Here is a 27312-nt window from a genome sequence, read left to right as displayed (position 1 = left end):
CATTCATTTACATCATCTTATATTTCATTCAACAGTGATGTTCAGTGTGTAAGTCTTGTACTTCCTTAGTAAACTTAGTCTTATGTATTATTATTTTTGGATGCTGTTGTAAGTAAAATTGCTGTCTTAATTTCTTTTTGAATTTTTCTTTGCTAGTACACAGAAATACAACTCATTTTGTATATTAATCTTGTATCCTGCAACCCTGCTTAACTACTTCATTTTTCCTAGATTCTTCAAGGATTTCCTATTTATAAGATAGTGCTATCTGCAAATAGTTTCATTCTTCCTTTCCAATCTGGATGCCTTTTATTTCATTTTCTGCCTAATCACTCTGGCTAGACATTTTGTATGATGCTGAATAGGTCAGGAGTTCTCTCTCCATATTCATTCCTGATTGTGGTAATTTTAGTCTTCTCTTTTACTTACAAAGCCAGCTAATGGTTTGCCCATTTTGTTGATCTATTCAAACCACCAACCTTTGGTTTCACCAATTTACACTATTATTTTTCTATTTTCTATATTGTTTATTTCTACTCTAATCTTTATTATTTCCTCTATTCCACTTGTCTTGGGTTTAGTTTGGTCTTTTTTTTTTTTAAGGTCAGAGGTTAGATTATGGATTTGAGATCACTGGATAAAGTGCCAAAATTTTCACAAAGTGATATTACATTTGAATATGTTATTCATACTATTTCTTATGTGGTATTCATAAATTTTAAAAATCAATTATTATTATGTTTAAATTAGTTAAGCCAAAATGTTTTCTGAACCATGCTAGAGTACAAGGAGACCAAAATCACTTCAGATATTAGAACCATGTACCCTCTGGATAGCTAATGTTCTTCTGAATGAACCTAACATGAAAATTCCTCATCCTTCTAGAGGCCGTCCTTTGCCTCTCAGAGAGTTCCACCAGATGGCTCCTTCCATTACTGAAAGGAAACAATCACTGTGGCAGATTTTATTTTTCAAAGAAGAACATGACATCATCTCTCATCCCACATATTATTCCTACAGTGTGACTAGAACTTTCTTCCCATTAAAAGATGAAGTGTAAGCTTGCTTTGCTTGAATCTGAGCTAGTCTGTTCTGCAGGAAAAGGACACTACACATGCCTTTCAGGACTCGGTCATAATAGGTCTGCTTGGTTCTCTTTAGAACACTCGTCTTTGGAGCTGCTGAGATGCCATACGGTTATCTGATTGCCTTGAGGCTGCCACACCATGAGGAAGCCAAAATTAGCCCATGGAGGGACCACGTGGGGAGGTCTTGAGAGACATGAAGAGAGAGAAACAGACGCCCAGCCAACCGCAGCTTCTTCAGCTCACCTTCCCTTTGCTCTTGTAGTTCCATCCACTGTCTGACCGTAACCATGTCAAAACTACCCAGAGAAGCCCTTCCCAAATCCTACAGAAATCATAGAAGATAATAAAATAATTGTCAGATTCGGACCCTAAATTTTGGGGGGATATGTTATACAACAATAGCAAATGGAACATTCTCACTATGTAACTTGAAGCCTTGGGATCATAAAGAATTGAATTTTCTCATACTGAAAGTAAATAGATATAGTTGATTCTCAGTCTTCTGTGAGTATTACAAATTCATTTTAACAATTTATTTTAAAACATGGGTTTTTTTTGTTTGTTTGTTTTTTACCATTCTGGTTATGCCATCCTGAATTAGTTAAAAAGAGTTTATCTAAATTTTCTTAATTATGAAATCTAAAAAACTGAATCCAGTACTCTAATTGAGGTATATGTAAACAGTTGAGAAATGCAGGAAGACTGTCTTACCCACTGGTGAGGCTTTTATTCATTTGATTTGAATTTATATTAAATTTGTACAAAATCCTTTTCTGCAAGAAAAATGGTATAGTAGAAGGTATTAGTTCAGAGCTGAAGTTCTGGAATTAGTTGGATATGGAGGCAAAAGTCTGCATTATCACTAATAAGCTGAATGAACTTGAGTAAGACATATAACCTCAATAAAGCTTAATCTCTCATATATAAAGTGGGATCATAATACCTAACATCAAGGGATTACTGTAAAAATATCTTTAAGCATATAAGTAGCTGTATTATAGTGGCTTCTCTAATTAAATGCTCCTCATTCTCTTCCTGTTGAAACCATTTTTGTTTGTTTTAATCTAAGATCAGGGCCTCACATTTGTCTCTAATAAATTAGATTTGTTATGTACAGTCCTTGCTCCATTTGCTTCTGATCTTCTTAATAACCATTAGTAGATGATGATGGGCGGTTGGGGAGGGAAATCCCATTAAACAAAAAGAACAAACAAAATGCTTAAAAATTAATGTAACAAAGAATCATAAAATCTTTATGATTGAATGCAAAGTAAAACATTATATTTTAACATTTTGAAGAATTCAAAAGAGAAAAGGGAAGAGGATGTAGCTTAGCAGTAAAGTATCCCTGGGTTCAATAGGTGTGTGTGTCTTAGTCCTCGATTAAAATACTGAACTGAATGGAACTAGGGAAATTCTTGCAATAAACTAATTTCTTAAACTGATGTTAATCCACCACTCCACACTATTTCAACTTCACAAGTTAGAAGAAGCATGGCCGTGGGTAAGTTAGCTAACCTCCCCACACCTCTTTGTAAAATGGGTGTAAATAATATTTTCCTTGCAAATTAAGTGAGAAGACACATGCTAAGTGCTCAAAAAATGCTCGGCACTGAGAAGCATCTAGCAAGTGCTCCTGGCTTCATATGGCCAGGCCCTTCTCGGCTGATGTGTTCACCTCACTGTCATGGCAGGGTGCAGCCCTGTTTCGTGACAGACCTTGGCACATTAGAGCTGTGTAGGTGAGGGCTTCCAGCCATCCTGGATTCAAATTCCAGCCCTGAAATCTTCCAGTTGGTGGACAGCCACTTACACCTTCAAAGTCACAGGATTTTTAGTTAAAGACAAGGGCAGCAAAGGTACTCAATTCATGCAACTGATGGGAGAACTGGAGAAGCACATGAAGTACAGAGCAGAGATGTGAACAACTCGGTAAATGTCAATGATGTGAGCAATTAGTGTTATTATTTTGCCTACTACGTTCTTGGTTTCCTGAATCTATTATATGGAATAACAAAAAGAATAATCATTTCATATAATTTCCAACTGCACATCAAACTTCATTTCTAGCTTGTCTTGACTTTCTAATTATACTTCAAACTTCCAAATGGAAAAGTTTATTCCTACCAACTGTTCTGACACATACACATATTCTGACAAATAACGGTAATAGGATTTTTAAATTTCCTAGTACAAGCATAATATAGGTTAGTTCTAAAAGTAATCGAGGTTGAAATTAATATTTATACTTTGCACTGTGTTTTCCAATATTTAGGATTTAAAAGGCATTTGAATTTTGAGATATTTGGCTACATTACATGGCTATATATATAAAAACTAAGATTTTTTTAGACAACAAAAAAAAGAAAAACAACTTGTAGATTTTAAAGAAAAGGTATTGTTCCTAAAGTTATCTTTTTTTTTTTTTTTTTTTTTTTTCTTTTTTGGTACCAGGAATTGAACTCAGGGGCACTTGACCCCTGAGCCACATCCCCAGCCCAATTTTGTATTTTATTTAGAGACAGGGTCTCACTGAGTTGCTTAGCACCTCCCTGTTGCTGAGGTGCTACACAATCCTCCTGCCTCAGCCTCCTGAGCAGTTGGGATTACAGGCATGTGCTACCATGTATGGCTCCTAAAGTTACCTCTTAAAACCAGGAACCCCAACTAATCTCAGTGGATTATAAAAGTTTCTGAAAGTTTATTTTTTAAGTTCAGTCAGCAAAACAAGATATTTCCATGTACTTTTTAATTCCTTATTACATCTGGTTTTTCCTTAAAGTAGCTAGAGAAGCTCAGGATCTTGAATTTAGTCCTTGAAAGCAATTATTAAGGGTTATAATTTCTGTGCTAAAAATGACTGAACTCATGAAAGGGAATGCAGTTTTGATTTTTGCATTTTGCAAAGTCTTTGCTTTTCAAGCATTATTTTCACTATTTTCTATACACATAACTATCCTTAAGAAAAATATTTTCAGATAAGATTAAAAATCTTTAATTGTCATTGGGAAGTGACCTTAGCATATTATTAACTTTCTAAAACAGACTTTATGCATGAAAACCTTCTTGTCAAATATGAAAAGCAACTATTACAAAGAATTTCATTAATGAGTTATTCCAAAAAGGGTTTTTAGCATGAGTGCAACAGAGCACTTTCAGAAAATTTCTGGAAGATATTGTTTAAAAAAAAAGAAAAACTGGACAAAACTGAGGTGTTGACTGGAGAAATCTGATTACCCTCACTCATTGCTACTGGTGCCCTTAACAACTGAGGGTGCCCTCTTTCTCTGGCATGACCATACTCTACTAGGCCAAGCTTTCCATTAACCTGTTAAGTCCCAAGTTTTCCATTCTGCAAATATTTTAACAAAATTGGCACTGGTGCATTAAAATAGGCTGAAAATCATAATCTAGAATTTAATTTTAATTATAGTTGCTATATTATTATATAACTGTATTACATAATTATATTCTGTAGTCCATATTAAATTCAAGCTTTTTAGATGTTCTACACCTGGGATGATGGAACAGAATGGGGTAAGCCGTGGGCTAGAATTCAATTTCCTTTCAAGTCTAGGGGTGACCTGGAGACCAACATATTTACTCCCACTGGAACCCTGACTGTGAAAAGGGATGGCATTCAGGAAGAGCTGGGCAGCAGGTACTCCTGGTGCTGCCATTACATACACCCTTGCCATGATCACCTCATGAAATGTAGAGGCAGATGCATCTGGCCCACCTCTCTGAAACAGCCTGCAGAAGGCTAACATTGATGTTAGCACAGCATTCCCGTCTCTCGCTCCTGTGCACGCTGGACAAGCAGTCAGAACCATGTCACTGCATGAGAAAAGGTTTCAGGCAGATTCTCGTGGAGTCTTTATCTGAAGCTCTTAGGAAATTCCTATAGATTCCAAAGTACAAATGAAAAGGCAGATTTCATAGTTCTGAACAACCCAACCCACTACACAGCTATGAGGTACTCAACACAAAAGAAAAAATGTAACAGGGAGAATGTAGTGGTTAAAAACTATATTAACAGAGAAAAACTAAAAACAACCTATTGCACATCAGTAGGTTAAATAAATGTGGGTACATTCATTCCACTGAAATTATGCTATAATTGACAAAAATGTACTGAAAAGGCAAAATATCCATGATAATTAAGAAGAAAAACCTGGTCACTGAATAGAATGTACCATGTACGAATATAACACAGAGAGAGCAAAAGAACGGGGCAGGCAGGGAGAGTGGAGGTAGGCAGGCAGGGAGAGTGTGCAGCAGGGTGAATACCAAAAAAAAAAGGGGGGGGGGGGAAGAAACACGGTAAGGCAGGAGACAGACAGACATGGAAATGCAGGCACAACCTGGCTATCTCAGGTGTTCCCATACAGTAGCTACTTGCCACATGTGTTTATTCAAGTATAAATTAATTTAAATAAAATTTAAAATTCAGTTCCACAGTCACACGACTCACACTTCAAGTGCTCAACAGCCACAAGTGATTAATGACTACCAGAGAGCACAGTCTAGAACATTTCCTTCACTGTAAAACAATCTTGTGGGTAGGGCTATTCCATATTCTTTGGTATTGCACAGAATTTTTATAATGAGTGTGCAGTACTTTCAGAGTCTGCAAACATAATAAAGACATTTCCAATCTGAAAAAAAAAAATGGTTTCGGATTTTTCTTTTCTCATTCTGTATCTCTTTTAATACTTCTTTTTTCAAACACCATAGAAGCACCAGAGGTTTCACAGGCCTTAATAAACTGTATACTAGCCAATTTTCTCTGAGTTTTTTGATTCTTACTCAGTTCTACTAAGAAGAGTTCAAATGCTACAAAATAAAAGATACAACATATATATGGAGCATTGTGACACTGCTCTTGTTCTCTGAAATCTGAAAAAGGTCATGTTACTCATTCTTAGTAGAAGCAGGAGCAGGTGATAGAAACCTCTTGCAGTTTAGACAAACATTTTAAATTGAAGCTTTTCTTCAAAGGAATAATGGCATTTAAAAATAGCATTCAATTTTTTCTTATTCAATTCAGTATAAAGTAGAGGTGGGAAAAGTAAGCCTAAAGCTTAAGGGGGGGAAGAAAAAGTCACATAAACGAAAAAAGAAAATGGCAAGGCTAAGAACCACTTTTCAAAGGAAGACCATAACACCAAAGCAAAGAATGTTCATAATAACCAGTTCTAAGGCTTCTGATGTAATACAAGTTTCAGGCATCTGGTGAGGTCTTAGGAGGGCAACCTTTTAAAAAAGATTTAACTGAAAGATCTCTAAGGGGGAAAAAATACATGCAAGTTTGTGGGGAATGCACAAAAAACAACATCTTAAGACTTAGTTCTCTCTGAAAATACCGCTGACTTGCCAAAAGATCACAGCCCCAGATCCTACTGCTATACTCACCAGCACCCAGTAACCCACTGGGTCCCACAGGCCGATTTAGTATGTGCCCTAGTCTTCAAAGTCTTCCAACAATAACAGGTTCACCTACTTTCCTAGTGTAACCGCTCACTGTTGAATTCCCAGACCCTGAGTTCCAATCATAACCATCTGCTTAAGACTTTTACAGCAGGACCTTGCATAATATATAAAGCCGCCACAATTAAGAGAGCACAGAAGGGACCAAGAATTTATCACAACACAAGGAGACAGAACCCACGTATACTCAGCAATCCAGATACATGGCAAGGTGGCATTACAAATCAGTGGGGGCAAAGATGGACCACACAATCAGTGACAGTGGCTTGTGCAACCAGTTTATCTATATGGAAAGTTATTCCATATTTCATATCCACACAAATAAATTCCATCTGGATTAGAATTACACTAAAAAAAAAACCAGAACAAGCTTTTGGAGGAAAACACAATAGGATCTCTTTATGAGCCTAAAATATTTAGAACTGAGAAGCATTAAATATCATGCAAAAAAGCACCCATGACAAATAAAGATACTGATATGACTCAATTAAAAGGTAAAATTGTGTGGTTGAGGCTGGGGCTCAGTGGTAGAGTGCTTGCCCAGCATGTGTGAGCACTGAGTTCGATCCTCAGCACTGCATATAAATAAATAAAATAAAGTTCCTTAAACAACTAAAAAAATATATTTTTTAAAAAGGTAAAACTGCTATACAGCAAAGCATACAGCAAAGCAGAACAATAAGCGACCATGCAGAACATATCTGAAATATGAGAAACACATCTGAAATGCGAAATATCAACAAAATATGAATCTATGATACATAAAAATCTAAAACTATGTAAGAAAAAAAACCAAGAAAACAGACATCACAAAAGAGGAAACAAACAGTTAAATAAACATAAGAAATGACGCTCAAACTCACTAGAAATCAAGGAAATACATTATTTCAAATTTGGCAAAAATTCAAAAATCTGACAATACCAATGCTTGGCTAGAATATGAAGCAATAGGATTCTCAGACAGTGCTGTTAGGGGTTGAAATTTCAACAGCTACTGTGATCTCTTAGTATCTAGTTAAGCTGAGGACATGCAAACCTTATATGCATCAGCAATTCTATATGTAGGTACAAACCCCAGAAGGGCTAGAGGGGTAGCTCAAGTGGCAGAACACTTGTCTAGCATGCACGAGGCCCCAAGTTCCATCCTCAGCACCACAAAACCAGGTAAACAAACAGATAAACCCTGGAGAAACTATCAAAGATATTCACAAGAAGGTACACTACTTTTACATATTCACAGCAATACTGTTCAATTACAAAGCAATTTCCATTGACAAAATGAATAAATTGTGGTATAATCCTAGGATACCATATAGCAAAAATAAAGTACACTGCTATACATCTACATAGATATATTTCACATGTAATAAAAAAAAAAAGGTCAGGAATATGTACACAGTATGATGCTATACAAACTTTAAGATCCATACCTAAATATATTGCTCATAACAGTGGGTACATGCAGCCTAAGTACAAGGCCATGCACTGGGGACAATAAGCAGCCACTTCAGGACAATGGTTCTTCTGCAGAAGGAAGATGGGGACATGGCAGCTGGAGGGGTCCATAGGGGTACCAACTACATGTGCATACACGGTATGTGTTACATTTTGTATCATCTTTTAATGTTTACATTTGACTAAACTGGGTAGAGATTATAGAATTCTCTAAATTTTTTCTGCATTCATGAAATATTTCAAAGTATGAAGTAACTTGTATTTTAAGAAAAAGAGAGAGAAGAGGCCAAAATGATGTCTCCTGATATTCAACCTATTAATAGCTTTTATTTTCTCCTTTATGGTCTTCTGTACCTTTAACTTTTTTTCATAAAGTCATTCCAGATGCTTCTAATCCAGATTATTCTTAACATCCTTACATCTAAACCCATCACTGTACTTCCTTGCCCTTCTGGTACAGAACATGACATTGCCATCAGCACTCTCTCTTCTGCAGGAACTTGGGTTCTTAGAGGGACTAACACAAGCATTCTCATTTTTATGTAAATTGTATATTGAAGACCCACATGGGCCAGTTATTGTGTCAGCTGCTAGAGAAACATAAATGAACAAAACAGATTCTTTGTCTTCTTCTAGTCTTAGGGAACAGAAACATTACATACATATAAAAAAGAAATATAAAGGTGAAATTGTGAGGAACTGTATTTAACATTATATACACAGTGCATTAAAAAATGTTTTCTGGTTGATTCTAAGGCAGCCTCTGAGCAACTCGGGAGGATCTGTGGCCTGCGACTTTAGAGCTGGGAAGAATTCCTTGTGGTGATGGCCAAAGAGGCAAAACTATCAGCCCATGGTGTGTGGTACGTCAATCCCCTGAAAACCATTTGCCATGCTGTGAGAGAGTACAGCCAGCATCTCCACCTATTTTTCCATCTGTCCCCTTCCTTGCCTGGTATTCTCCTTCCCACCTTATTCGTTAACCTAGTACAAGTCACTTTTGGGGGAACTATATGTGCTAAGGTAGGGATATAAAGACGCACAGAAGCATAGTTCCTGCCTCAAAGAGATTTCCTTTTAGAATATCAGATCTCAACTGGGGATAGCTGTGCCTCCAGGACATAAGTGACAATGCTTGAAGCCAGTTTTGCTTGTCACAAATAGGGAAGGGGGACAGCATGTACTGAGCAGCTGAACATCCTACAATGATGCTTACAATGACAGCTCTCTACAACAAATATTCACTAGGCTCAAAATGTCAATGGTGCCAAGGGGCAGAAACCTGCGTAGGTTATTTAGAACCACCTCTAGAAAATGACTGCCAAAGCAAGGCAAACACAGTGAGCAAGAGTAAGGGGCCCAGCAGGTCAAGTGTCAGCCACCTAAGAGGTATTACAAACCCCATAATAAAATGAGCATGTTAAAACAACAACAATGCTGAGACGGAAAGGTCTCGTCTGAAGAATCAGCAAAGCAACAACAGTATAAGATACTGCCCAAATATAAAGGTAAGGTACCTCATCTAGAACTAGGGGTAGAAAAATGTCCTTAGAAGTGACGTCTAATTTGAGACAAGATGAATGAATTAGCAAAGTGAGGTGAGGGTGGAGGCAGGGCTAAGGGGCTATTCCAGACAGAAGGTGAAGCGAGCAGGCGAGCAGAGCTATGATACAGAAGAAATGTGTTTTTATGAAGGCCAAGGGGGAGTGGCGGCTGAAGGGCTTGAGAGGTAAACTGGGTGGGCCTAAAGTCATAATGAGAATTGCATGAGAGAGTAAGCAATAAGAAGCATGGCCTTCATCTTCAGGACAATAAGAGGCTACTGAAAGGACGGACACAGAGACAAGATGTGAACAAAACTTGAGTTAGAACAATCCCCATGGAGGACAGATTGCTAAAGAACAGGAGGCAAGTAGACTGAGGAGGAGCGGGCAGTGGTGCCCATGACCCAGGTGACTGAGTGCTGGCGTGAGCTCATGGTGGCACTGAGGAGGGACAGGAGCACTCAAGGGATCCTGAGACAGTAGAATCATCACACCCAAGTGTGTGCTTCACCTGCACATCAATCCCCAAACTCCAAAACCTAAAAGTTTTTCCTAATTCATCTGCGGCCTAACCTGGTCAGAATTATGTGGCAGCAAAATCAGAACCTGAACTGACTTGAGGCTATTCATGGTATTTATTTTATTTCCTGTTTGACTGTGGGAAATTGCCCCGATCACACCACACTGGGTAGCATATTATATCTTTAAAATTCAGAAAGGTCTAAATTCTAAGAATGAAGTTGGGTCTCAGGTTTAAGAAAAGGGATAATGGTTCTACACAATATGAAAAATAAACTTTTGTTAAATCAATTAAATTGGGAAAATGTTACCGATTATTCTTTCAAAATGTTTACATACATTACTACCCTTACAATAGTATGAAACTTTCAGATACCACATGAGTAAATTTATGGCTCTTTGCCTTAACATCTTAGAAATTTGGCAATGTGATCCCAGCAGACTTACAGTATTAGCAATTTGGGGAAGAACTAAAACAAACAAAAAAAACCGTTTTCACTTTCACAGAAATTTACTTATTTACTTCATAATTCTTCCTCTTCAGGCGGCTACACAGAAGGTCGATTTGGTAAATCAGCAAGAAGTACCAGATCTTCCTCTCAGAGTAACTGCAAGGAAAGCCTGCTGGGAGCTGAAAGAGGTTTGAGGTCACCCTCCCAATCGCTGTTAGTACAGCCTCAAGCACAGTGACTTGACTCTTCCTCAGTAGAGACCTGATGCTTTCTGTACTTGTGTCAAGTACTACAAACACTCCTATCAAGAGGTGCTGTACATAACAGTGGTCACCGGCCATGACTGTACAGCGAGGAGGAAGAACCTAGGCCTTCACTCATTCACACAAAAAGCTCCTGTGAAGGGCTTTCCATGTGCCAGGCACTATTTATTCTAGGTGCTGAAAATGCAGCGATTAACAAGAAAACAAAATATTTCCTTGGAGGTTATGGATTTTGAAGGGATGCAGGATATAAAAAATATAGTCACAATAGGGTGTAATAAATTATGATGAGAAAGCATAATGAACACAGTCTATAGTAGAGGGACCCAATGCAACAGAAGGGGAGAATCCATATAACCTCCCTAAGAAGGCGATATTTATACTGAGATACAAAGTGTACTTAGAATTTATTCGTCCATGTGGACTAGAAAGAAAAGAAGAAACTGGAAAAAAACAAAATAGAAGGGAATAATGGCTGAAAGCTCAGGCAAAACTCAGTGAAGCTCTTGCCCTGCACAAAAGTCAATTCAAAATAGACCAAATAGGAATCAGACCAGAAACTCTGCAACTCTAGAAGAAAACATAGGGTCACCACTTACCCGACATACAGAGACAGGCAACAACTTCCTCAACAGGACTCTTAAAGCTCAGGAAAAAATACCAAAAATTAATAAACAGGATGGGATCAAATTAAAAAGCTTCTGCACAACAAAGGAAACAACTAAGAATGTAAAGAGAGAACCTACAGAATGAGAGAATATCTTTGTTAGCTCTTCTGATGGTTATATTAATATCCAGAATATATAAAGAACTCAAAAAAACACCAACACACATACACACACACACAAATAATCCCAATTAATAAATGGGCAACTGAATTAAGCATTTTTTTTTTTTTTTTTTTTGTACCAGGGTTGCTCCGCTACTGAGCTACATCCCTGGCCCTTTTTATTTTGAAATAGGGTCTTGTTAAATTGCTGAGGCTGGCCTCAAACTTGTAATCCTTCTGCCTCAGCCTCCTGAGTTGCTAGGATTAACAGGCATGCACAGGTAATGACTTGCTCAATAGAACTCCTAAAACTCAGGAAACAATACCACACCTGGCTAACAAGACACTTCTCAAAATAAGAAATACAAATGGCCAACATATGAAAAAATATTCAATAGCTTTAGCAAATGCAAATCAAATCTACACTGAAATTTCATCTCTCTCCAGTTAGGATGATAGTCATCAAGGATGCAAACTACAATAAATGCTGGAGAGGACGCTGAGAAAAGGAGCACTTTTACACTGTTGGTGGGACTGTAAATTAGAACCACCACTATGGAAATTAGTATGGGGGTTTCTCAAAAGACAGGAATGAAACCACCATATGACCCTGATATTCTGCTCCTTGGTATTTATCTTAAAGAATTAAAGTCAACATACTATAGCCATATATGTATACTCATGTTTATAGCAACACAATTCACAATAGCCAAACTACAGAACCAACCTAGGTGTCCAACAAGTGAATGAATAAAGAAAATGAGGTATATGTATACAATGAAGCTTTATTCTGCCAAAAGAAGAATGAAATCATGCCATCTGCAGCAAAATGGATGGAACCTGAGAGCATTATGTTAAGCAAAATAAGCCAAACTCAGAAGGCCAAGGGTCATATGTTCTCTCTCACATGTGGAAGTTAAAAAAGAAAAAGGAAAAGAAAGCTTTTCTTCACGAAAACTGAAGAAACTAGGGAGAGGGAAAGAAAAGGGAAAATACTGAGGAATGATACTGGCCAAGTTACATTGTTACATCATGTGCACACACAAATACATAAGGACAAATCCCACTATTATGTATCATTACAATCACCAATGAAAAACATACGGGGGTGGGGTGGGGGGACACCTCTGAAGCTCAGAGCCAGCCCAAGCATGGTAGAGTGTAGACTTCAAGTAGGCAGGAAAAGAGCTATAGTCCAGAAGAAATCCTATTTAAAAATGGACTACTCCTTCTGGTATTCTGGAAGGCACTTCATACCTAAAAAATAAATATAGGAACTGGAATTTTGAATGCTTTATGCTTTGCTTATTTGGGCTAGGGTAAAATAATTCCTCCATGTAATAAAATGTACCTAAAATGAACTTCCAGTGGGTATAATGAATGCTGTATATTGAAACATTTAGAACACTTACAATGAGTGTGAATAATAAATTAGATTATGAGCAGTATTCTGCCAACTCTGTAAAGTACTATGGTCTGGCAGGGCACTTTAAAATAATATGTTTACCAGAAGCATTATTTGAGACATTCAGATGTCAATTGGGAAGACTTTGGCAACATGAAAGTTTCCAACCACAAACAAATCAGTATAAATCATACTTTGCATTTTGAACTTATGACAGTTTAAAAAGCAAATGCTAGTACTCTACCCCAAAGATCCAAAGGAACTAGCAACTCTTACCAACTATTTTTACTGACAGATTCTTGACATCCCATGATAGAGCAATGCACTTCTAAAAACTGGTGTTTTAACACATTTTAGTTCTGTATGTGTAATTTTCTTTTTTTTTGGTGCTGGGGATTGAACCCAGGGCCTTGTGCATGCAAGGCCAGCATTCTACCAACTGAGCTATGTCCCCAGCTCTGTAATATTTCTTATTCTAATAAAAATCAAGAGACCTAGTAGGCCAAAAGAGCTCACATTGAACTAAGTGTACTTGGGATAATTTGGGAGGGGGACAAGTTGGATGTGGGGGAGGGCAGCACCTCACAACTGCTACTTTGTTTCTTGGTAAACATGCTCTTCTTAAAAACCATCCCCTCCCCTGATTTTTGTCAGCGTCATCTATGTGCCACCCAGACCCCTCCTACATTATTCAGTGGCTTTGGCTACCAAAGTGGGAATTCCTTCTCATTATCCAGTGCCCCAGTAACTCGACTTCCTCAACAACAGGAACCTTCTCATTCTCTGCACTTCAACCTCCCACAATAATAGTCACATCCTACGCCCTGCCTGGATCCTGAGTTTTGAAACTTCTAATGTGAATACATCCTTTCCTCCTTTACACCTTCTGTATCTGTTTGCTGATCCATCCATCCCTTCCTCCATTCATTCTGTTGGTCATTCATTTACGCTACAGTCAACTAATATTTATACACACCCAGTATTTGCCAAATTCTAGATACAGGGAAATGCACTATTAAAAAATAAAGATCATAACTCAGAAACTTCTCCCCTCATGCTATGCACCAATAACAGGTAAAATATGTACTGTCAAATAATGACAAGTTCTAAGGAGAAAAATAAGGCAGAAAAGGTGGCTGTGAATGTTTGGCAAATGAGTGCTGTTTCATACAGGGTGGCCAAAGAAGCGCTGACACTTGGGTCCAAAGAGGCACTTGAGTGAAGATGTGAGTGAGGAGAGGGCACAAGTTCGACAGATATCTGGAAGAACAGAATTCCAGGCTGAGGCAACAGCAATTGCACAGGTCCCATGGCAGGAACACTCCTGGTGCATTCCAGGCACACCAAGAAGCCAAGTGCCCAGAGCAGAAGCAGTGAAGGAGATGAGAGCAGCAGGCACGCAGAAAAGCTGGACCCTACAGGTCTTTGAGCCAAGACAAGAAGGAAGACACTGGACTTCTCTGCAAAGCAACCACTCTGGCTGTAAGTTAAGAACAGACCATGGTAGCAGAATAACAGCAGAGGCAGGAAGACCTGGTAGCCCTTCTGGGTGGTGGTGCTCTTCTTTTCACATCCCTTACCCTGCTGGGCTTAGACGTGGAACAGGCATGAACCTCTTTATCATTGTTTCCCAACATTCTCTCCCTCCTAAAATCATCATCAGGTGACAGCCTTCCCCTCCTCCCTGTGGCGGGTCTCCAACAGCCCTTTCCCCTGCCCCACCCAGTCAGCCCCTAAACAAGACCACTCTTCATCTCCCTAATTCCACATACCTGCCCTCCAACCATGCAGCCTAGCCTTCCAGCTCCCCTTCTCTCAAATTTTGACTCCAACAACTCTATAAATGTACTGGGGTGCCACTGATCCTGCACCTTTCTATGTTCCTTCCTCCCTTCACTTTGTCTCTCCTTCGCTTCATGGTCACTCATTTAATCTCCATTGCCTCTCTAAACTTGATTGGCAGAACCTCACTGCTGACAGAATCACACTCCACCAGGCTCCACTCCCGACCTGAACAGGTAAAAACTGACGGGGAGGAAGGACACAAGTTGGTGGAGCAACGCCCTTGAGGAGGAAAGGAGACGGCAGCCACACAGTCATTCACACCAGCAAGGGGAGAGCTGCGTACACAGGCAGACTTCTGGATAGGTGGGGGTGTGGGCAGACGCTCACAGATGATCTCTTCTAGTGGCTTTTATGTTCAAAGTGTACAGAAGTGGAGTTATCAAGTGGGTATAAGATGAGAACAGAAATGCCAGAAAACAGAGAAAGGAAGACGAAAAAGTGAAGACTGAATGCAGGTGGAACCTCTCTGAGGCTTCAGCACCTCCCTGCTCCAGTTAAACAGCCTGCTCCCACACTCACTTGCCTCATTACTCAGTCTAGACCCTGGCAGAGGTGGCTGGGCAATACCAATACCCAACTCTGGCTTTCCCAATCCACATCCCTAAACTGCTGAATGAATCTAGAAAACTTAAAATAAGTCAATCACAAATCCATGTCAATTAATTTCAACTTAGTTCTTGATGCGTCTCATAAATCCTTTCTTCACTTCTGGTTGATCCTGCCCCGTGACCATCCCGAGCACCACACATCACCCTTCTGAGTACGTGAACTTGGTTTCTACTTTACTGAAGACAAAAACCACCTGATGTGAGTGAACTTCTTAAAACTTCCTTTTTCTATGACTCAAATCCCATATGGTTAACATTTACCTGTCTTTCCCTCCTAGCTTCCAAATGTTCTTCTAAGGTAAATCTCCCTCTCCTTCTACCACTCCCACCATCAATCTGCAAAGTTTTATTCAGTTTTCCTATCCCTCCTGCCTCTTGACTTCTTTACTTTATAGGCTTCAAGGAAAAAAGGCATTTTAGGTGAAACAAGTTATAGAAATAGGGGGGGAAAAAAAAACCCATGGAAAGCAAATAGTGAAGAGACTGATCTTGTTACTCTGCAGTGTGTGGAAGGTGACTGAGAATGAACAGGGTGGCACAAGATTGTCCTTGAGAACCCCAGGGAGCAGGGTGACCATATCCATGCAAGGCAGTGTTCAAGGGACATGAAACTCAGCATGGGGGTGCGGGGCTGAAGGCATAAGGAGGATGATAGGAAGGGACTGGAGGGCTTCGAGCTGGGAATGGGTGGACAAGGCCTGGGGCAGTGAAGGGTGAAGGCAAGGGATAGGGTGATCACCCTGACAAATATGTGAGTCTGGTCAGATGCGGAATAGTGAGAGGGAAGAAAGGAAAAGACAAAAGACATTTCTAAGAGGAAAACAACGGAATCTGGTGACTGGCAACATGCCATGGGTGAGTTTTACATTCCATAACTGCTAGGTGAAGGCACTGCGCTGCACAGGCCAAGTTCTTGGAGCCACGGTGCTTTTGAGGCAGAGAGGGGCTGGGACTCAGACCAGAGGAGGGAACTGTTCCATACTGCAAAACTAGCCGCTGGCAGAGCTGGGAAGAGCCACTGCCTCCTGACTGCTCTCCACACTCCTTCCACTGCACTGATGGCCACTTCCCCACTGCCCACTGGGGCCCTCAGGTACATTCCTCCACTGACAAATATGACTCCATGGGACCAGCCACCTGGTTTGGCTTCTGCAAATATCCAGTCCAGAAGAGTTAGCGCTTGGCCATCAGGGCTTTGAAACTGCTGGCCTGGCTCTACCCCAAGACCTTCCAGAAGAAAAGCCTAACCTGCCTTTTAATGTGGGTTCTGCTCAGCCTATAAAATATGCAAAAATGCTTCTTTGAGAAAATATTGACACTTCTGTGCTTTCAAGAACAAATTTTCAAAGTACTAGTCTCTACAGTGATGACAATACTGCACTTAAAATGTCCCTCATTTCGTACCTCAGTTCAGGTACGAAATTTGATCCTTTCATTTATATTTTCCTCTTATCTATTTCCTCATACTATTCATTCTGAAGACTACATTTACTACATGCTTTGAGCATTTCAAAAACTTAAACTGAGTACATCTGTTTGCTCAGCAGTCTCAAGATATTCTCTTTGTGACTAAGTGGCAGGTGTTGTTCAGTTTATTTTCATGCATGTAAACTAAGCCCTTGAACTTGAGGGTGAGGAAAGCATTTGGCTTAAAGTTTAGAAAGGAAGGAACTACACAACAGTTTCCTTTAGAACAAGCTGCTTTTCCAGCTTCCTGTATGACAAATATTGTATGTTTATAGGGATTGCTAAGAAACAACAAAGAAATGATATGTAAGCCTTTAAACAATTAAGCTTCGAATTCTTTAAATAGCAAACAATTTCTTCTAATAATTTTGATATTTAAATCAAGCCAGGAATAGAAAAACAGACTAATAAAATAGAAAAGTGGGACGAAACTTAAAATGGATTATACAATTTTCAGATTATTATAAAGAGGTTCATATTTTCTTGTAGAAAATGAGAGTCATTAACACTTTTGACTTTAAAAGCCCCATGATGTGTTGCCTTTCTTATTTAAAAAAAAAAAAAAAGCCCCAAATACCAAGCTACTACAAGGGGAAAGATTTTCTTTGTTGATATAGTTGCTTTTATTGTCACCATGAAACTGTTTTGGTTAAGACATAAACACATACATATACCGAATTCATTATTATAAACAGCTTTTTAGAGTCATAAAATTCAACTGTTTCTCAAAAATTCTCTTTAAAAATGATATGAAATGCATACAGAATCTTGAATCTGAGTGGAAAGAGAAATGACCTCCTCGGGGTTCAAGGTGTAAATGTCCTCCCACACTCCTACACAGTGGCCAAGTTCCCCACAGTCTGCTTCCACGCCTCTCTCAGCTAGCAAATACCCAGTCAGAAAGATGACCATGTTGTCTACTGGCTCTAAATTCTCTCCCTGCATAATTCAGTTACCACTATCTCTTAGAAATTTTCTATCAAGGGTTGTTAAATGAACTTAGGCTTATAATGAAATTCAACCTTGAGTTCTCAAGTATTATTTCCTGTGCTACAAGTTCCATTTTATTCAAATACACAAGATTCACATGTGGTGGAGAACACCATGCCTTGTTTCATTCAGGAAAGAGCAATTTAGACATGCAAAAATTATAAATAATGCTAAGCCCTCCAGGATGTTTTTAGCCCAGCCTGTTCTTATTCCTTCATGGTACCCAGCATCAAGCCCAGCAGTGGGTTCAAAGTCAGAGCTCTGAGAAGTCTAAAATGAGGCCAGGTGGAAGGCAGCTCAACTCACTAAGTTCCAGTCCTGGGACAACCACAGTCCTCCGGCCCACAGAAACAAAGGAGTCCTTGGAGGAGAGGCAATGGCAGGATCAGAGGCGGTGCTGGCAGTACCTAGAAAGAACTCAGAGACTCCTATTCCTCCTTGGGACCAGATACTTCGGAAGACAACAGCGCTGTGTTAGACTCAAGGTAAGCATATCTTCTGGCGTTCTTGACAACACTGTCCCCAATGTACCTCGCACTCAACCCCTATCTGCAGCCTCCTCTCCAGCAACTCCACCCAATGTGTACAATGTGTACAACACTTACCTGTTCATCTTTACCTTCCCTCTGCCCACAGAATTCTCAGCCCACTGAAGTGGAAGAAGTCATCTTTTCGCCTGTGTCTCTTCCCAGTTCCAGCACAGCAACTGGCAGGAGGCAGTCACTCAGCATTGGTTCTTGAACTCTGCTGGAGACCAACAGGAAGTCTACCTTCCAGTAAGTTCTCAACTCCTGCCCCGACTGTGCTCTCCTCCCTTACGTCTGATCCAAAACTACTGATAGGAAAGGATGCGCTAAACCGTTTTATTCTAAAAGGAAGATGTTAGATATGTGGTTGACTTTTCTCAGTGGTACTGTAAAATGAGGGAATTTCAATGACCTAGGTAAGAGGTTCCAGCAGCAGCCCCAGAACCACACCACAGGCATGATTACTCCCCGCTATGGCTGGCAGGTCCAACAAGCTTTCAACCTTTCCCCCGCGAGTCTAACTGCCATCTGTGTTCTATTCTCTGGTAAACTAGGCCTACACCTCCCTGAAAACAGTCAATGGGCCACAATTATATGACTTTAATTAACATGTTGAACACTTGAATTCAGTCATCTAATATAGTCTGACATACTATTTTACTTTATTTTGTGTTTATCCTTTTTCATTCTCAACTCAGAGGGAAGATGCACAAAGACAAGGGCCACATATACTTCCCCATCCTGAGTCCTAGTGCCATGTTAAGCATATGATAGACATTCAACAGGATTTGTAATACAGCAAGCATGGGAAATGTTTTAAAAACACAGTACCCTCAAAACAAACATATGTACTCCCACAAAAGCAATCAAAATTACCAGAAAGCTAGAATGAACAATGATAGTTTAAACAAAACCTGGAGCCATGCCCTTTACGGGTAGTCTCTAATCTGCAGAGCAAGCAGAGGTGAAACCACTCACAGTTACAGTCAGGTGCAGCAGCTGGCAGGCTGATTTTAGAATTTACATTCAACCATTCCAGGAATTAAAAAACTGATTCCCCCAAATACTTCCTAGCAGTATGGCTAAGAAGTACAGAGACTTAAAAGGACTGATTAAAATTAACTCTTCACCTTAGCCCATACCCAGGCACTTTCCTTCGTGGAAACAACTTCATCCATCTCCCTGCCTGCCTGGCAATTGCTACACACCCTTGAAGTTACCCAACATGCTCCCTGACTCTTCTCCAATATCCCCCTGTGGCTGGCAACACACTGCCACTTCACCACTGTCGTGCCGAGTCCCTGTGTTTGCTGGGTACCCCCCACCGCAAGAGAACCCATGCTCCTTGTTTTGCACCTGTGTACTCAGGTCTCAGCACAGTATCTACTGCAGAGCAAAAGCACAGGAAGCATCTGTCCTTGAAGCAGTTGGAGTAGATTATCAGCTTGGCCCAGATGGTGGTGCACAGCTATAAGCCCAGCAACTTTGGAAGCTGAGGTAGAAGGATCACAAGTTCGAGGACAGCTTCAGCAACTTGTGAAACTCACAGAACTTAGTAAAACCCTGTCTCAAAATATAAAAAAGGGGGCTGGGGTTGTGGCTCAGTGGTACAGTGCCCACCTAGCATGCATGAGGCCCTGGGTTTGATCCTCAGCACCACATAAAAATAAAGGCACTGTGTCCACCTACAACTAAGAAATAAATAAATAAATATATATATATATATATATATGTAAAATAAAAAAGCGTTCTCAGTTTGTAATATCTTTCACAGATCAGTATCCAGATCTATACCATAACTTTCAATGATTTAAATTTGTTTCCATAGCAACTAGGCAAAATGTTCTTTATAATACTGGGGAAGGTAAGCTCTACCTTAAGGTTCAACCCACTGAACTCCTTCACAATCATTTGCTTTTGTTCTTAGTGAGAAGAGACAGAATGACAGCATTTAACTTTTTCTACCTCTCTAAGACACTATTAATAATAAAACATATTTTCAAATATAATTAAACTAGAATTTCCACTAACATAGTATCTTATTACTTCACAAATCAAAAATATCTGAGAATACATCTAAGTGAGCCACAGCTATATTTTAGACCCTATAAGACCAAAAGATACAAATTGTGACACTTTATTTTTAAAGCAAACATCATTCCTTTTTGACAAGTAATCTTTTGTAAAATATGTCATCAGCAATTCTGTAAGGAAAAGATCTAAGGAGAAATTTCTCTGGGTTAATTTGAAGCAAATTATGCAAGATGGGATGGTGGTATGAAATGAGACAACTCCCCAAGACCTCAACCAAGTCAGTAATTTTTAAAAATTATTTATTTTTCTTTCCATATTTTTATTGGTATATTAGTAGTACATGATGGAATTTGTTGTTACATATTTGCATATGAACACAATATAATATAATTTGGTCAATGTCACAGTTCAGTAATTTTAACACAAAGGAAAAGAAAATGGGGTTCAAGTTTTCATTCTTAATTAGACCATTCACTTTATGAATGCTAACTGATTTCCATTATTAAATTTTCTATCACTGGACATAAGTTCACTTTAGGAAAAAAAAAAAATGAAACAGCCTCTTTCCTTCCATCCACTCCTTCCACCCCTAATTGTTAGCCCTAAAAGGACACTAATGGTATCTAAGGCCCCAAGTTCTTACAACAAAGGAGATGTTATAGTTTGGATGTGAGGTGTTCCCCAAAAGCACATGTGCCGGACAATCCAAGAGAGTTTACAGGAGAAATGATTGGGTTATGAGAGTCTTAACTCAAACAGTGAATTAATCCCCTTGGATTAACTAAGTGGTAACTGAAGGGAGGTAGAGTGTGATTGGAGGAGGTGGGTCATTGGGGGCGTGCCTTTGGGGTATATATTTTGCATTTGGTGAGTGAATTCTCTGTTTCCTGATTATCATATGAGTTGCTTCCCTCTGCCACACTCTTCCATCATGATGTTCGGCCTTACCTTGAGCCCCAAGAAATGGAGCCAGTTGCCTATGGACTGAGACCTCTGAAACCATGAGCCCACAGATAAACTTTTCCTTCTCTAAAATTGTTCTGGTCATCCATAATGAGGCGGGGGAGGGAAAAATGGAGGAACTTTGGATTGGGCAGAGGGGAATGAGGGGCATGGAGGCTTGGAGGGGGGTAGAAAAGATAGTGGAATGAGATGGACATCATTACCTTAGGTACATGTATGATTGTACAAATGGTATGACTCTACATCATGTACAGCAGTGAGAAAGATTTGATTCTTTGTGACAAATGGGACATCTTTTGGCTTCCAAGGTAGAAATGTAGCAATTTGGATAAAGAGGGTTAAATAACCAGACAATATGTTTTAAAGCTGAGATTCAGCTAGACGAATAGAGGAACGCATCTTCACTGTAATCCTGCCCAACTGCAAACATCAACCTACTCCAGGAGTTTCCATTGTGAAGTTTACTCATCAGCACTTCTGCTGCTTTGGAGCAGCAGCATCTGATGCACTTGAATTTCAGCAATCAATGAGGAAACAGGCTACGTCACCTCCTTGCTTTCTGATGGCTCTATCAGAGACTAAGAGATGAGGACAGGGAGAATGAGCAAACATGCCCCGTCCAGACATTCAAATAATCCAGTTAATCCAAATAACTTTGTAGGTCTTTCCTAAATAAATAAATGCACAGCATCTGGTCTTTATAGCTAAGCTTCAGCTCTGAGTCCCACACCTAAATGCACTCTCTACTCAACACCATTTTACATTCGTGATTTGTCTTCTATAAGTTTTTACATTCTAGTTCAAGAGTACTCCTTGAAAAGAAAATGTTATCTATTTATCAGGTAGATTATACTTTGATATGTATGTCTCCTCATGTGATTTCATTATTTCTCCCCTCAATATGAGCCAATAACTAACTCATGGTGTTCAAATACAGTAGCTAGAAAGCAGGAAGTCACATAGTTGCCCAAGACATGGCAGCAGAGCCTAAATTCTCCATGTTGTTCTACAGTAAAGATAAGGGAAGGAGTCAGTCACCCCTTTAAAAATGCTACTCTTTTAATTTTGAAAAACTGCTATTCCAACTTCAATGCCTAATTTATTGCAGTTTTGCTGGATTGGCTCCGTGAACTCTGTGTAGCCATTTGGCCACTTAGCCACTAACACAAAAGTCCAAGTTTTTATTTCTCCTGATGTTGGCAGTAGAAATGGGAATCTATGGTGTATTCCAGGATTCCACAAAAGTTCTGGACCTAAGTCTAGCACCAAGCAATGCTGCAAAGGGTGTCAAGAGCACTAAGAAACCCCTGAACTCATTCTTGTGCTTCAAAATGTTCCTTTAGTGGAAACACACACACACAAAAGAAAAAAAAAAAAAAAAAAAAAAAAAAAAAAACAAACCAACCAACCCTGGAAGAGACTGGAATATGGAAGAAAAATATCTGTTAGGATAAACCATATAGTATCATTCTCTGAAATTAATGCATTGAATTCAAGCCTTCCTATCCAATACAATTTCCCTAAGCACCTTCAACTGGGAGTTTTGCTGGGGGCTGGATATGGCGATGAGAAGGACCCATTTCCTCACTCTACAATTTGTTAGGAAGACAGAAAAGACACGACAACCACAACACAGCATATAAAGCATATCAGGAGAGCAAAATGTTGTGAAAGCAAGGGGTGCAGGGGTGGATGTTAAACTGGGTGAGGACAATGGTGCTGGATTCTGGAGGACGTAAGTGCTGGAGCAAAGTCCTAATGAATAAGGTGGATAATGGATGGAGAGGCTGGTGGGAAGAGAGGGTACCCCAGGAGGAGGAAGCTGGTATGCCAGTGGTCTCTACTCCAGAACTACCACTCAACATTCTCCACCTCACTATCCTCCTGTAACCTTAAAGCTAAAGCAACAGGAAGCCTCCACCAAGAGGAAACTGCATATTCCAAGGAACCTGTCATAACAGGGAGTAGTGTGCACACACACCATGCAAATGCTAAAAGTTTCAAGGTATTTAACAAGAGATAGTAATATTTATTCTAGCATATATTGTTTACTGAACACATCATTAGAAAGTTTAAGACCAAACAAAACTGAAGAGCCAATCTTTAACACTGAAGAGCTAATCGCATTTAAAGAATTATGAATGCATGGAAATTCACTTGAATTTGTCTAATGAGAAAAAAATTATTTGTAATTCTCAAAGCAGATGGAGTGGGCAAGTTAGATTCTCTTTAGAAAATGCAAGAACTCTAAGTAGCTTCTTATCTGCATTTGACCCTTAATTATTTCCTTAAGTCCTTGAAATGGAGAAAATGATTTCCTACCCAAAATATTTTTAAACATATATTGAATAACTCATAGTTTCTCTCTTAACCTACAACCGGAAGAAAAGTACCATTACCACCTTCTCTCATAGATGAAAGATGCAAGGGTAGGCCCATGGTTGAGGCAGGTTGTTAGAATCAGTTTCCTAACTAGAGTTTGGGTCCCGGCTGCCCTGACCACAAACTAGCTGCTTGCCACCTCACATTGTTCTTTTTTCCTCTTCAAAATTAAGGAATTCGATTTTTTAAATATTGAGAATCAAGCTTTCAAAGGAGTAGCTTGTTGTTTCAACCACATTTTTTTTTAAAGAAAAAATAACATAATAAACAACTCACTGCCTTAATGGCCAGAGAAAATAACTCCTTTATTTTTCCTTTAGTTTCTTGCCTAAAATTGACCACTGGCCACGGTAGTGCCTCTCAGCAACAACTGTTACATATTTTTTTAAATCCCTAAATATAGTACCTTGATTTAAATTGGAGAGGAAATCAACTGTCTAATATGGACATTTATGTTATTACATTATTCTGGTTTCACTTCATCTATAAAATAGTCAGAATTAAACCTTGTTAATGATAATACTTTTTTCAAACTTATAATCTGTGCTAAACAAGGTATTGCTCATTAGATACATACCTGTTACTGAGATTGTTTTCAGCGACATACTGATATAAATCTTTGTAGATCTTCCCTTTTCCACCCCCATGATTTTCCTCCTATTCAATATCATGTCAAGACACCTGCCAATACTGTTACAGTTATAGTCACCATAACCACCACAAACAGAAATAAAGTAATTTGTTAATAGAAATAAAAAGTAGATGTATTTGTTCATTAAACCCAAACATTAGCTGTTTGCAGAATTACTCCTGGCTTATTCTAGTTCATTTTTCACAAGACAGCAATAGAGACAGGTATCTGCAACCAATGTAAAAAACAAACAAAACAAAACAATGAACTTTAAGAACTAACACCTGGGGCTGGGGCTGTGGTTCAGTGGTAGAGCACTTGCCTAGCATGTGTGAGGCACTGTGTTCGATCCTCAGCACCACATAAAAATAAAGATATTGTGTCCATCTACAAAAAAAATTTTTTTAAATTAAAAATAAAAAGAACAAACAACCGCAAGCTGGGTACACAGGTGCATGACTATAATTCCAGCTGCTCAGGAGGCAGAGGCAGGAGGATTATAAGTTCAAGGCCAACTTCAGCAATTGATACCCTGTCTCAAAATAAAAAATAAAAAGGGCTGGGGATGTAGTTCAGTGGCAGAGCAACCCTGGGTTCAATCCCTGGCACTGCAAAAAAGAACACTTAGGATTTGCTCTCAAAAAGATTTTTCCACAGACTTCAACAAAGTAAGGTATGTCAGACATCAGTTTCTCCTAGGCCCTCTTATCCCACTCCTCACAAGCTAAGCACTGGCTCTGTGTATTCCCAATGACCTCTATTTCCTCTACTGCATTTACTATACTGGAAGAAAAAAAACACAGGCTATGCATCTTAACTGTTTGTCTTAACCTCTCTGTGCCTCAGTATCTTTATGTTTTAGGGAGGAAACTGTTTAAAGAACCACACTTTATGTATAAAATTAAAGAAATATGGCAAAGGAAATTATTAAAATCATATGCAGAGAGTAAATGAGAAAAGAAAGTAATGAAGAAAGAGAAGATCAATAAATAGAAAACAGGTAAAAATAGAGAAAAATAAATTAATTAAAAGTTGATTCTTGGGCTGGGGGTACAGCTCAGTGATAGAGTATATGCCTAACATGTGTAAGGCCCTGGCCTGATCCCCAGCACCAAAAGAAAAAGAAAAACACTGGTAAAAGTGATAAACCTCCGGTTGGATTGATGAAAGAAAAAACAGAGAAGACACACATTACCAATATCAGGAAAGAAAAGGTGATATCATCATAGTTTCTGGAGATATGAAAAGCATAATAAGGGAATATTATGAAAAACTTTATGCCAATAAACTCATCGACCTAAACGAAAAGGACAAATTTCTAAAAATACACCACCAAACTTACAAAGAAAACCTAAATTGAACAGTCACAGGTTTATTTTTTAAATCAAATTTGTAGTTTGAAAAATCTTCCCTTAAAAAAAATTTTTAGACCCAGAGAGTTTCGCTGCAAAATTCTAACAAACATGTAGGAAAAAAACAAACATGTAGGAAAAAAATACCAATTCTATCAGAAAACTGATGAGGAGAAAATACTTCCCAAGTTATTCTGAGGGCAGCATTAACCTGCTATCAAAGCCAGACAAAGACACTACAAGAGGGTGTGATGGACATCATGAACACAAATGCAAAATCCTATACAAAACTGTGCAGTGGGGAAGGGTGGGAGGTAGAACCCAGGGCTTCACACATACTAGGCTAAGGCTCTAATGTGGTGAGGCTAAGGCCACATCCTCAGCCCTTTTTTTTTTTATTTTTTATTTTGAGACAGGGTCTCACTAAGTTACCCAGCCTAGCCGTGAACTTGTGATCCTCCTGCCTCAGAGTAGCTGGGATTACACGCATGTGCCACCACATCCAGCTCCTAAGTAAAATTTTAACAAATTAAATACAATATCTAAAAAGAGTAACACCTCATATCTAAATTAGATTTATGCTAAGACTGCAAAAAGCTGGTTTGCCATTCAAAACACAATGTATGTCACTATATTAGCAAACAAAAATTAAACCATCTCAATAGATTTATAGATTGATAAAAATCTCTAATAATCCAATACCCATTCTTAGTTAAAAAACAAAAACAAACAAACAAAAAACCTCTTAGGAACAGAACATTGTCATGCTGATAAAAGGAATCCACAAAAAAACCCTACAGTTAACACCACATCTAATAATAAGACTGAATTTTTTCCTTTAATATAAAACAAGACAAGAATGTCCACTCCCATCATTGCTATCCACCAATATATCAGAGGTTCTGCTTACTTTAATAAAGCAAGAAAAAAAGTGACATTCAAGTTAGAAGAGTTCAAATGTCTTTATCTTAAAATGTGATGTGATTATTTAGAAAATCTAAAGAAATCTACCCCAAAAAGCTACAGCTAGAAGGTGAGTATGGCAAAGCTGCATGATACAAGAGCTAGACACCAAAATGAACTGTAGTTCTATGCTAGTAATGAACAATTCTATATTGAAAATTTTAAAAATACTATAAAATCACCAAAAATGTCAAATATTTAGGACAAATTTGGAAGAGATGTGCAAGCTCTCTAAAAGAATGCTGAAATTTTAAAAAATCTAAACAAATGAGAAATAACATGTTCATCGGTTGGAAGACTCAATGCTGTTAAGAAGTCAATTCTCTCAAATTGATCCATAGATTAAATATTTCAGAATCCCAGTAGGCTGTTTTATATAAATGGATAAGCTGATTATAAACTTCCAATGGATGTGCAAAGGACCCAGAAGAGTCCAAAGAATTTTGCAAGAGAAAAAAGCTGGAAGGCAAACACTATTACAAAGGTATAGTAATTCAGACAGCGTGGTACTGGTCTAAACCAAATAGATCAATGGTACAAAATAGTGGCCAAAACAGACCCATGT

At 38.8% G+C, this 27312-nt stretch overlaps 2 protein-coding genes across 10 annotated transcripts in view; one reads left to right on the top strand and one right to left on the bottom strand.

The window, feature by feature from the left end:
- The window catches only part of PARN (poly(A)-specific ribonuclease), a 578557-nt gene that overhangs the window by 381993 nt on the left and 169252 nt on the right, over positions 1–27312 (top strand). The gene's annotated exons all lie outside the window — the stretch shown is intronic.
- MRTFB (myocardin related transcription factor B) overlaps positions 1–27312 on the bottom strand; it is a 386264-nt gene that overhangs the window by 335811 nt on the left and 23141 nt on the right. For 4 of the 9 annotated variants that reach the window (XR_013760651.1, XM_079120572.1, XM_079120564.1 and 1 more), the window contains exon 2: positions 18501–18642. The exons of 4 other annotated variants lie outside the window; for them this stretch is intronic. Coding sequence is in view for 3 of the 5 variants with exons in the window: in XM_079120572.1 (XP_078976698.1) it covers positions 18501–18508 (8 nt within the window). In the remaining 2 variants the exon portion in view is untranslated. The remainder of the gene's footprint in view (positions 1–18500; positions 18643–27312) is intronic. One more of the 9 variants, XM_079120566.1, reaches the window with a different exon arrangement.

The sequence above is a fragment of the Sciurus vulgaris genome (genome assembly GCF_902686455.1).
Source record: "Sciurus vulgaris genome assembly, chromosome: 18".
Lineage (NCBI taxonomy): Eukaryota > Metazoa > Chordata > Mammalia > Rodentia > Sciuridae > Sciurus > Sciurus vulgaris.
Note: the sequence above shows the minus strand (reverse complement) of the source record. Positions and strands in the feature narration are given on the sequence as shown.